This window comes from Lipotes vexillifer, unplaced genomic scaffold (assembly GCF_000442215.2).
Source record: "Lipotes vexillifer unplaced genomic scaffold, Lipotes_vexillifer_v1.1 scaffold980, whole genome shotgun sequence".
NCBI lineage: Eukaryota > Metazoa > Chordata > Mammalia > Artiodactyla > Lipotidae > Lipotes > Lipotes vexillifer.
This window is the reverse complement of record NW_006776752.1, coordinates 670,602-684,029: the sequence shown is the minus strand read 5'-3', so window position 1 is coordinate 684,029 and position 13,428 is coordinate 670,602. Positions and strand designations below refer to the sequence as shown.

Below are 13,428 nucleotides of genomic sequence, written 5' to 3'. Positions count from 1 at the left end.
CAGGAATTTAAGAAAGTTCAAAAAGTGATTGCTGATGAGGAGCAGAAGGCCCTTCATTTAGTGGACATCCAGGAAGCAATGGCCACAGCTCATGTGACTGAGATACTGGCAGACATCCAGTCCCATATGGATAGATTGATGACTCAGATGGCCCAAGCCAAGGAACAACTTGATACCTCTAATGAATCAGCTGAGCCAAAGGCAGAGGTAAAGGAGAATGCCTATAATAATTAGCACAAGAAATAGGTAGAAACTGACTGCCATGTTTGTTAATTCTGGAAATTCCCCCATTTGGTCGCTAAACATGAATAGATTGAAAGCTTAGATAGTGCATAAGTGTTTAGATTGGTGTGTAAACCAGTTTGGAAGTATTGGCTGCTAGGGCCTGTGCTCAGCAACTAGGCCTAGCAGAGTATTTGTGCAGCATGACTTAAAGGAGTATAGTCAGTGGGGCAAATACTATTCACAGTTAATAAGGGAAGCCAGAAATCACAGCCGGAAAAGAGGGCAATTGACAGATCCCAAGTTGTGAAATGAGCCTATAAATATGGGCTGAGTGAGAGTAAGTCAGGAAGTGGAGCATAAAGCAGGCCGAAATAAAAGATTTTGGACTGATTCTGTGAATAGTAAAAAGGTGCCTCAAGCTGGCTTTTATATGGAGCTAACTGCATAAATTGGGGGCATGACTGTTAGATTAAGAGAGGCATGTGGGCTAGAGCATTGTGAGGATCAAAAAAAGTATGAATGAAAGACACAAGATAAATGTTGAATCATTACATTCATTGTTATTTTGTAATAGGATTAAAAGAATGTTAGATATTTTACCAAACAACATATTCAGGCATTTAGAATATTTCTAAAATAAGAAAATTTAAGGTGGCCATTTTTAAAAAATATAAAACATGTATTTCAGCCAATGGGGAGAAGCTATTGTTTATGAGGTTTCATACCATTATGTTGAAAATTCTGGTCAAGCTTATACCAGATAGGTTTAGGGTAGACCCTTTTTGAAGAAAATGTAGGAGAGTCCTGTGAAGTTTCTAGGAGGAGCTGCCGACTCAGTGAGCTCAGCCTCAACTAACAGTTTTGCCTTGGCACAGGAACCCTAGCCACAGAATAAACCAGTCAGCAGAAGAGCCACGGTACGATCCAGGAGGCGGGTACTGTCTTTCCTGTCCTGACAGGAAACGTAAGAGACCATTGGACGGTTATCTGCTTCACTCATCCAGGGTTCTTGATTAATTTTCATCACTGTGTGAAAGGAATAGAATAGCTCTTGTTCTTTTTATTTCATCCTCCTCAGAATTAACAAAGTGTGTGCCTAAATAAGTTTCTAGATAGGCAAGAGACCATGTTATCATTTCATTTAATCCTTATTTCAGCATTCATTGTCTCCATTTTACAGATGGGCTATTGAGATGCTGAGAACTGCAGTCATTGACTCAGTGTCATTTAGTTAGCAGAAAAGAGAGACAGGATTCAGTCCATCCTGTTCCCATGCCTGTGCTTTTTCCCTACTATATGCTGTATATCAAACATCCCGTTTATATCTGTGGGAAGAATAAGGATAATCAGTGCCCTAGACAGTCTTGCATTCCTAAGACCTTTTACTCTGTGGAGGTGGTCACTTTGTGTCTTTTTAAAAAATTAATTAATTTAAAAATTTTTTATTTAATATTGGAATAGATTTTGTGTCTTAAAAAGTTCAACCTTAACTCAAGGGATCATTGGCATAACTCTGTCCCCAATTCCCCTCAGATTGGACCTTGCACATTTATTCTGTGTGTTGATTAGGTTGTTTTTTCAAAAATAAAGATTTCATTTTTAAAGACATCTCCCTCTCTTCCCCAACATTAACTGTCCTTTAAGTACTTCAGTGACTCAACTGCACTATCCTTGTTAACTCTGATGGAATTACTCTCAGGGATATAAAGATGACAAGGCCTAAGTACCAGGCGATGGACAAAATAAGCTATTAACAATGAGAAGTAGCATACATCCGGCTAGAGCTTTTACCCAGAGCTGTTATTATCTAATAGCCTCTCGTTCCAGCTAATCTGGTAACTTATTGATCAGAGCAAATGAGCAAATTTCCAGTACCTCTTTTTCACTCAACAGAATTCTTTTCTTCTCTTTGCATGGTATAGATTTTTTTAAATTACCTGTATTTTTCATTTAATCAAAAGATCCCCCCCCTAAGATTTTATTGTGAACATTTTCAAATGTACAGCAAAGTTGAAAGTTTTTACAGATTACACCCATATACCTGCACCAGGATTCTGCCACTAACAATTTACTATACTGATTCATTTTATATATATGGCCATCTTTTCAACCTTCTACTCCTCAGTACATCTTATCTTTGCATTTGAAAACAAATTGCATCTTCTGGTTCTGAACAAGATGGAGTAAATGCATTTCATTTTACTCTTTCCATTAATCACAGTAAAAATTTCTGGGCAAAATACTAAGTCACCTACAAGAAGACTCTCAAAAGTGGAGGAAAGATGGCAGACTGACCAGGGACCTTGGGATATGAGGAGCCACACAGCAATGAGTACCCTGGTGGGGGTTTTCTTGCTTCCTGTATATCCTGGCCTGGGTGCCCTGCAAACTGGAAATGCTAATGAGCATAGGCAAAAAGAACATCTCCAAGAAAAACCTGCTCTCTAGCCAAAGGACTAGGAAAAGGGCAGTTCAACTGAAGAGAAACCTTTTAATAATACCTGCATATTCTGGCAGTGAATCCCTTCCCAGCCCCAATTGGCACCACAGTAGTGGAGTCTATTTTATACCCTCGCCTATAGCAATGAGGTGTCACTTTTTTCTCCATGGAGGCTTTAGGTAAAAGTCTAACTTCTACCTGCCCCTCTCAGAAGTGAATGGTGCCCACCTCCCATGGAGACTGAAGGTGGGACTCTGACTTATACCCCTCCCCCGCAGTAATAGGAAGAGAATAACAGCCCACCCCTATGGGGACTGTGGATGGAGCTTTAACTCCTCCCTTCCACCCTTGCATTAACTAGGCAAAGCCCCTCCCCAGCTGAGTCAGTGGGTGGATTTATACCATCTCCTTTTACTGTGTAGTGATGAGTTTGTGCCCTTTCTCCTCCTGAGCTAACACTAGTGGAGACTATAGAGTCTCCATTGGAGCACTGTCACCTGAGGGAGGTGACCAGAATGGCACTGCAGAAGCTTTATAAACTCAGTGGACATTTGAACCATAAGCCACAAAAGTGGTCTAGGACATGTGTTCTGACCTAAATAGGTTGACTGCCTGCTAGAATAGAAGATTTAAACAGGAACCAGGTCTTATAATGTCCAGGATACAGTCCATAGTTACTCATCATACCAAGAACCAATGAAATCTCAACTCTAATGAGAAAGAAAATCAGTAGATGCTAACACCTACATAGGGTGACATAGTATTTGGAATTATCAGACAAGGATTTTAAAGTCACTATTATAAAAATGTCTCAATAATCAATAACAAACTGGAAACAAATGAAAAATAAAAAAAATCAGCAAAGAAATAGAAGATATAAAGAAAGACCAAATGAAATTATAGAACTGCAAAATAGTGACTGACATAAAAACTTCACTGGACTGACTCAATGGCAAATTGGAAATGACAGAGGAAAGAATCAGTGAATTTGAAGACAGATCAATAGACATCCAATCTGAACAACCAAGAAAAAAGATTGAAAAATAATTGAATTGAGTCTCAGGGACCTATGGGACAATAAAGAAAGATCTAACATACATGTCACTTGTACAGTAAGGGGAGGAAAAGGAATATAGAGCTAAAAAAAATTCAAGAAATAATGGCTCAAAACTCCTAAAATTTGGTTGAAAAACATAAACCTAGAGATTTAAGAAGCTGAGTGAACCCAAGTGAGATAAATCTAAGAAATCCATACCCAGACACATCAAAGTCAAACTTCCAAAAACTAAGGACAAATAAAAAATCTTGAAAGCAGAGTAGCCAGAGAGGAATGACACATTAGATATGGGGAACAATAATTCAAATGAACGTGGTATATGTAAGATTTTCTTCTGTAGCCATTGAAATGATTAAGTGGGTTTTCTCCATTATTCTGTTGTGATGGTTGATTACATTGGTTAATTTTACAATATTAAATCAACCTTTCATTCCTGAGATAAACTCCCACTTGATCATTAATGTATTATCTGGGTTCAATTCATTAATATCTTTTTAGAGATTTTTATGTCTGTGTTCAAAGAGGGATATTCATTTGTAAATTTGTATTTTTATAATGTAATTGTCAGGCTTTAGGATTGTCAGGTTTTAGGATTGTGCTGGCCTCAGAAAACAAGCTGAGAAGTATTTCCTCCTCTGTTTTCTGTAAGAGTTTATGTAAGATTGATGTTATTTCTTCCTTAAATATTTGATAGAATTTACCAGCAAAACAATCTGTCCTGGAGTTTATGTGAAGGTTTTTGATAACCAATTCAGTTTATTTAATATAGAACTAGTCAAATTTTTTCATTTTATATTGATTTAAAATTTTCAGAATTTGTATTAGCTGTAATTTTCAAGGAATTTGTCATTTTCATCTAAGTTGTTTTAGTTTCTAGTATAAAGTTGTTTATAGTATTTTCATATCATTTTTTAACTGTCTGTAGCCTCTGATGTGTCTATAGCCATCTTTCATTTCCGTTACTGATAATTTGTGATCTTCCCCCTTTTCTCCTTGATCAGCCTAACTTGTATTGTATTAATTTTATTGGTCTTTTTAAAGAATTAACTTTTGGATTTGTTAATTTTACTCTTTGTTTTCTATTTTGTTTACATCTGCTTTTTTTTTTTACTTATTTTGAGTTTACCTTTTTTTTTTTAAGAATTAACTTGATATCATCTGTATTATATTGATTTAAAATTTTCAGAATTTGTATTAGCTGTAATTTTCAAGGAATTTGTCATTTTCATCTAAGTTGTTTTAGTTTCTAGTATAAAGTTGTTTATAGTATTTTCATATCATTTTTTAACTGTCTGTAGCCTCTGATGTGTCTATAGCCATCTTTCATTTCCGTTACTGATAATTTGTGATCTTCCCCCTTTTCTCCTTGATCAGCCTAACTTGTATTGTATTAATTTTATTGGTCTTTTTAAAGAATTAACTTTTGGATTTGTTAATTTTACTCTTTGTTTTCTATTTTGTTTACATCTGCTTTTTTTTTTTACTTATTTTGAGTTTACCTTTTTTTTTTTAAGAATTAACTTGATACCATTGTTTTTTTTTTTTTTTTTTTTTGGCTGTGTTGGGTCTTTGTTGCTGCGCGTGGGCTTTTCTGTAGTTGCGGTGAGTGGGGGCTACTCTTCATTGCAGTGCGTGGGCTTCTCATTGGGTGGCTTCTCTTGTTGCAGAGCATGGGCTCTAGGCGTGCAGGCTTCAGTAGTTGTGGCACTTGGGCTCTAGGGCACGGGCTCAGTAGTTTTGGTGCACAGGCTTGGTTGCTCCACGGCATGTGGGATCTTCCCGGAGCAGGACTCGAACCCGTGTCCCCTGCATTGGCAGGCGGATTCTTAACCACTGCGCCACGAGGGACGCCCTACCTTGTTTTTTTATCTAGCTTCATAGATCACAGATTTTACTACTTTCTTCTTTTATGTAAACTTTTAGAGCAGTACATTTCCCTCTAATCGCTGCTGTAGTTCAATCATACAAATTTGGTTATGTTGTGTTTTCATTATCGTTCAATTTGAAATATTTTTTCATTTACCATGTGATTTATTCTTTTGCTCATTGATTATTTAGGAGTATATTGTTTAGTTTCTAAATATTAGGGATTTTCCTACATTATCTTATTGTTACTCATTTCTAATTTAGTTCCATTGAGATCAGAGAACCTATTCTGAATGATTTCCATCTTCTAACACTTAACTGAGACTTGCTTTATGGCCTAACATATGGTCTTGGTGAATGCATATGTGCACCTGAAAAGAATATGTATTCTGTAGTTTGAGGTAGTGTTCTACTAAATATCAGTTAGGTGTTCAGATGATATATGTTTTTACTGATTTTTATGTCTAGTTCTATCAACTGCTGAGAGAGGGATGTTTAATTTCCAAGTATGATTAGGGATTATCTATTCCTTTCTTTAGTTCTGTCAACTTTTCTTTAGGTATTTTGAAGCTCTATCATTAAGCAAATACATATTTATAATTGTTAACATCTTCCTGATGAACCAACCCTTTAATCATTATGAACATTCCCTTTTTCTCTGATAATACTCTTTGTCTTGATAACTGTTTTATCTAATGTTAATAGAGCCAATCTGCTGTTTTTGTGGTTTATCTCTTTCCATCCATTTGCTTTCAGTCTGTCTGTATTGTTAAATTATGTCTCTGACAGCATATAGCTGGGTCTTAGTCATTTATCTATTCTGATAATCTCTGCCTTTTAATTCAAGTGTAATGTCCATTAACATTTAATGTTATTCTTAATACGGTTAAATTTAGGTCTGCCATTTTACAATTTGTTTTCTGTTTGTTCTTCTGTTTTTGTTCCTCTCATTGTCTTTTCCTGCTTTCTTTTGGATTTTTGAAACATTTATTTGAATTCCATTGTTATATATCCATTGGCCTTTTAGCTCTGTTACTTTGCATTATTTTTTAGTGGTTTCCATAAGGATTATAATATAGATCCTTAAATTTTCAGCCTACTTAAAATTAATATTGAACCACTTCACATAAAATGTAGATAGCTTGAAATTGTATAGACCAACTGACCCTCTTTCCATATCCTTTATGTTATAGTTGTCACATGTATATAATCTACATATGTTATAAACACTGCAAGACAGTTATAATTTTAGCTTAAAGCCATCTGCTTTTAAAGAAATTAAGGAAAAAAAGATAATTTCATATCTGTGTGTTTATGTGTGTGTGTGTGTGTATATATACATATAGTTTTTAAGCAAGTTTGTAATAATAGCTGCATAACTCTAAATTTACTTAAAATTATTTATATACACTTAAAACAGGTAATTTTATGGTATTATACCTCAATAAAGCTGATAAAAACAATGCATCTAGATATCCCACCTGCCCAAGTGCTATTTGCCTTTGATTCATGAAGATTATTCTAAAACCAGAACATTAACACAGTATATCTGTTTTAAGAAACCTTCAGGATGGATCAATTTGATTAGGTCAAGCAGAATCACAGAGTTTCTGGTTGAAGGAGTCCAAAGATTACAAGGTTTCCTGGTGACATTTTTTTTTAAATGTGTTTTTAAATAAATCTTTTTTGGTCATCTTACAGAATATAGGGTAGGGGAAGAGTTTCAATACCAGTTCTATGTCCTGTGGTCTTTCTTCTCTTCAATACGATGTGGTCTTTCCCCTCTTCAGATAACTAAAGTTATTTCTTTTTTAATTATTACAAAATGTTTAAAACTCTTAGACACAGCAGAAAATAAATATAACACACTAACTTGATAGTTATCATTGGGTGTTATATTTATTCTGTTTTTTAATTTTGTGTGTGTGTGTGTGTTTTTCCCTAGCTTTATTGAGATATTGTTGACATATAACACATGTAAGTTTAAGGTGTACAATGTGATGATTTGATACGTGTATATATTGCAGAATGATTACCCCAGTAAAGTTAGTTAACACCTTCATCCTCATGCCATTTTTTTCTTAATGTCATATTTTCAGTTTTCTTCATATTACTAGAAATCCTTCATAAACATAATGTTGGAACCCTGAACCAGTGATACAAATTTTACTTTTACCTCATTTTAAGTTATTTCCAACTTCTTACTGTCATTTATAACATTGTAGTGAATGTTTTAGTTTATAAATCATAAGTAATTATTGAGTCAAAGGTATGTACATTTTTTAGGCTTGTGCGTATTTATAAACTGTCCATAGAACAATTATATCAGTGTGTATTTTTATCACCAGTTTTTAAAATCTCTCATTTTTTTGCCTGAATTTAGTTATATCTTTTATAAAACTCTTTGCCAAAGTCAAGTATTTAAAAAATGTCTTTATTTTTACTTGCATGTCATGAGAATTTCCATCTTTTGTCTAGTTTTGAGAGAAGAGTACTGAGCTGCAGTGAGATAATCTTAGAAGAAGTTAGCTTAACCATTAAAAATGATACATGAATACCCTAAACATTTATTTTAAACTTGAAATAAAGATCTGTATATTTCTTTGATTCCAAGTCAGGGTCTTTTCTTTTGAGAATATGGGTTTGCTGTTGAGTGGAGTGTCATATTTCTGGCATTAACCATACCCATGCTCTATCGTTTGTAAGGTCCAATTTCAGTCTGTCTTATGAGGCGGATAACATTTGAAGAAAGTGGAATGTAGAATCCTAGACTTTTTAAATGCCATTTTAAAAATTGAAGTATAGTTGATTTACAATGTTGTGGTGGTTTCAGATGTATAGCGAAGTGTTCAGTTATATTCTTTTTCAGATTCTTTTCCGTTATAGGTTATTACAAGGTATTGAATATAGTTCCCTGAGCTCTACAGTCAGTCCTTGTTTATTTTATATATAGTAGTGTATATCTGTTAATCCAAAACTCCTAATTTATCCCTCCCCACCCCTTTCCCCTTTAGTAACCATAAGTTTGTTTTCTACGTCTGTGAGTTCGTTTCTGTTTTGTAAATAAGTTCATTTGTATCATTTTTTTAGGTTCCACATATAAATGATATCATAGGATATTTGGCTTTCTCTGTCTGACTTACTTCACTTAGTGTGATAATCTCTAAGTCCATCCATGTTGCTGCAAATGGCATTATTTCATTCTTTTTATGGCTGAGTGATATTCCATTGTGTGTGTGTGTGTGTGTGTATGTGTGTGTATATATATATATATATATATATATATATATATACCACATCTTTATCCATTTATCTGTTGATGGACACTTAGGTTGCTTCCATGTCTTGGCTATTGTAAATAGTGTTGCTGTGAACATTGGAGTGCATATATCTTTTCGAATTAATATTTTCATCTCCTCTGGATGTATGCCCAGGAGTGGGTTTGTTGGATCATATAGTAACTCTATTTTTAGTTTTTTTAGGGAACCTCCATGCTGTTCTCCATAGTGGCTGCACCAATTTATATCCCCACCAACCATGTAGGAGGATTCCCTTTTCTCCACACCCTCTTCAGCATTTATTATTTGTAGACTTTTTAATGATGGTCATTCTGACCAGTGTGAGGTGTTAGACTTTTATACTTTCTAATATTTTGCATGTGTCTCACCTACATCAAAATTGACAGCAATTGTTAAGTAATTCATCTTTATTGACTGCTTTGGAAGCATTCAACTTAATTTTCATGGAAGCAACAACTCATGGAGCAACAGTTATCTCTTGCACTCATTTTTTGTTATTTAGTAAAACATGTCATCATAATTACAAGTTCCATTGATATAAGCAGGCTTAGGAGCAAACTTGTTTGATTCTTGGTGAACATACATTTTTATTGGTGGAAGTAGAAATAGAAGGTTGTACTAGATAGAGTGTAACCTAACAGCCAAGAGCACTCAGGGTATTTTACAGAGGGATTTGGGAGCATTGCTTAATCTAACAAGTCATTGAAATGGAAGTTGTTGTTTAACAGACTTTCAGTTCTAATACTCTCTGAAATTATGATTTACTCGTAATGGGGGTAGAAATTAATCTTAAATCCTATTTATATCTTGCGCTCTCTTCTTTCCTCTCTTGAATAATTATTTACTATATGCCTTGTGCTGTGCTAGGTGTAGAGAATAAAGAGATGAACAATATACAGTTTCTATTCTCAAGGAGCTGAAATCCAACGAGGGAGACACTGTATGGTGCTGTCATTGTCAGTTTTCTGCTTTAAGAACTAGCCCAGAAATGTGACCTATACAGATGTGGAGGACAGAGTAGGGTTACTCCACTCAATCTGTCAGGAAAATTTTCCGAGTGAGGCTTGACCTTAAAGGATGGATGGGAATTAACTAGGATCTCAGAATAGGGATGTGCATTTCAGGTAGTGAGGAGAGTATGGGCACACCTTTTACAAGCAAGATTAGCAATCCTCTGAATGTCTGCTGACCTGTTCAAAATTGCCTTATAATTATATGTGTGTATATTCTTTCATTCATTTCTTCATAAGTGAAACTCTCACCCTGGTTTTCCCCATGCTTTGTGTTAGTGATTATTATTTTTGAAAATAACTACTTACCTATAAGCAGCAGAAATGGATGAATGTAAAGCAAAGTCTTGTATTCCATCTTCTCTGTTCTTCCCCACTCTCCCTAGAAATGTTATTAATTAACATTTCAGGGAAGTACAGTAACGACCACCATTTGTTGAACACTTATGTGGATACTTACGTAATGTTTTGTACATATTTTCTCACTTATTTTAATCCGTATAGCCACCCTGTGAGGTAAGAATTAGGATTTCCATGTGTAGATGAGGAAACTGAACCTTGGGAAAGTTAAGTAAATTGCCAAAAGCTTCACTGTTGGAATTGACGAACCAGAATTTGAAGCCATGTTTCTCTAACTCAGAAAGCCTGTCTCTTAACCAAGATATGTGATTGTGAGGACTTGCTGTAAATCATGGAAGAAGGTTCGGATACTTTTTTCCATACAGTTCTCCTAGATAATTATGTTTTAAAATCCAAAGATAATTTAAAAATTGTGTTGAGGTTTAATTATGTCATTGATAGTTAATGTAACTCATATTAAATATAAATTATATGAATTTTTCTCACTAGATTATAGTTCCCATAAGACATGCCAGTCAGGTAAACTGCAGAGGTTTCCACCACCCCTATACCCTCCTTCCACCACTTTTCCCACTTCTCTTTCATTAGATGATTAGCGCCCTTACCAATACTACAAATTCTTAACAGTCTGCTAAAAATGCCTTTTTTATCCAACCTCCGGTGTACTGAATATAATCTGTTACAAATCGCCTTCTTGGCTGCCAGGGTCCTTTATAGGCCTGTGCCCTGGGCAATCTCCCTTTACCTCTGTTGCATTCCCAGCCCCTCAGCCCCACACCACTGCCACCTCCACATCCCCTGCCCAAGACACACACGTATACATCTCCATATTCTAGTTTCACAGAACTCAAAATTCCTTAAACCAACATTTTTTTAAACTGCTGTGCCTTTGCTCTTGCTACTCCAGTGCTCTTCCCATTTATCTTCTGTTGTCGGCCTGGGAAAATCCTGCTTATCCCTCAAGTGACAGTATATATGTCACCTTCTCTGTAAAGACTTCTCCCCCTTCTCCAGGAGAGGCAGTGTTTATCACTTCCCCAGCATTCAGTTTATGTCTTTGATAGCACCCTTAAGACATTTAGTCATAGTTCATTTTCTGTCAGTTTCCCTTGCTCCGGAATGGGAGCTCCTAGAAGGATAGATCATTATGGGTATTTTATCTTTTACCCTCAGCACCCTCATGTAATAGCTTCTTAATGAATCATACTGGATTGTTAGTGATATTGATAATAACCTTTATTAAGTGCATTCTGTATCTTAGGCACTGTGCTTGACGTTTGTACACATTATTTCACTTAATCCTCATACTCATCCTGTGTTATAGGAACAATTTTTACCCCTATTTTACAAATTAGAAAACTGTAGTTAAGAGAGGCAAAATAATTTGACCAGGGTAACACAGCAAGCAGTAATGGGAGTCAAGATTTGAATCCAGTGTCTGACTCCAGAGCTCATTCTCCTTTATACCTTACCTATAGAATCATCCAATCAGTCCATCAATCAATCAAATAAGTTGTCTGGGGAGTTATCTCCAACTAGGAGATACAGTCTATTGAAACCAATCCTGAATGACTAAAGAGGAGGATGTAAAAGATACTCTGTCACCAAAAGGATGAGTGAGGTCCCTTGGAAAAGGCTTGAGTGTCATTTGAAAAATCTGGTTTGGTCCCAAAAAGAGGCTCAAAGAAATCTGCTGTGATCACTGATAAAGTTAGGCTCACAGAATACAGTACCTGGTAAAATTGCCCTCACACATTGTTTTTGTAAAGAGTGAATAAGAAAAAGAAAAAAGTCATTGTTTGGCTGAAGAATGATGTGGATCATCAAATGCCAGAACTGTCCTTTTACAAAGGAGAAGACCAAGGTCCAGATTAATTCATTAATCAGCTTGCCCAAGAGCACATAGCTAATAAATAATGGAGCTTGGAGTAGAATTCCAATTTCCTGAGTCCTAGTTCGGAGCCTTTTGCACCATAATGTGCTCTACATTAGAGTTTTTCTGCGTTCATGTTTGGAGGAAAAAAATGCTAGGCCAAGGCAGAGGTGAGTCTTTTAGGGAAACAGCTTGATGCTTTTGGAGCTGGTCAGCTTTTGCTTTTAAGACCTGCTGCTATTTTGGGCTGTCAGTTTGCTCAGAACTAAATACTGCCAGCCATACAAATAAAAAGGCAAGGCTATTATTTAGGCCTCCTAGGTCTATGCATTCACTTCTCTGCTTACAAGGGCAAATTATTAGTTCATCTCTGCTGGGCGGTTTGAACATAGGGTTATATTAGCCCTTGTCTTAGCCCTTAGATGTCTACTGGCTTGTCTCTGTTACAATAAATGTGCAAGCCTTGCTTTCAGGTTGGGAGGGAAGAGGGAAAAGAAATCTAAATCAGTCTCTACTGATCCTGATTTCTTATGCTGTTTCTTTCTCTTTCTTTCAGGGCGACGAGGAAGGACCCAGGTAAGATCACATTATTGTTGTTTGTCTGTTCTCAGAATTGAAGTGGAGTGACATTTGTGGCCTTTTAATGTCCTGTGAAATATGACCAGCCAAGGAACAGCACAGAAAAGGGATCTCCATCTTAATCCAGGGCTTTGAAGATCTTATTTTATAAGATTCCCATCTCCCTCCCCATCTATGCCATTTCCTGTCTGTAACCTTCAGATAAAGATAGGCTTTAAAGTATGTAATGACAGTAACTTTGCTTTATTCTGTAGCACATTCAACATACCTTGTTGAGACAGTAGGTACTATATTTGAATGGTAATTAGGTATCAGGTAGACTGAATAGATAAACTTTTGCATTGTTCTTTCTTGATTGGAATTGGATTGCTTTTTTTTTTTTTTTTCTTTTAGTGGACTCTGGTTTCAATATTCTTTATTTCTGACCTGTAACATCCTTGGGTCTGACTCAAGACACCTATACAGTGAATCTGAGGTCATAGGTATACAAAATTTTGTTTAGGAAAAAAAAAATGTTTCTTTGTGCTTCTGTTTCACCACATGAAATTTAAAAGTGCATTTTATCATTGCCTCAGGCTTGTAGTGAACCTGGACTTTAGTTTACTTACCTTTGCTGTCTTTTTGCTCAGGCAGTGGGAACAGGCTCTAGGAAATGCTATAGCTATGCTGTGAACACAATCAAGGGGCATTTGTACAAAGTAAAATGCAGTGTCCAGTTG

The 13,428-nt window shown here is 35.7% G+C and overlaps 1 protein-coding gene across 1 annotated transcript in view; it reads left to right on the top strand.

The window, feature by feature from the left end:
* The window catches only part of TRIM44 (tripartite motif containing 44), a 159,329-nt gene that overhangs the window by 50,713 nt on the left and 95,188 nt on the right, over positions 1–13,428 (top strand). The window contains exon 3 of the mRNA XM_007450628.1: positions 4–207. Within this exon, the coding sequence (XP_007450690.1) occupies positions 4–207 (204 nt within the window). The remainder of the gene's footprint in view (positions 1–3; positions 208–13,428) is intronic.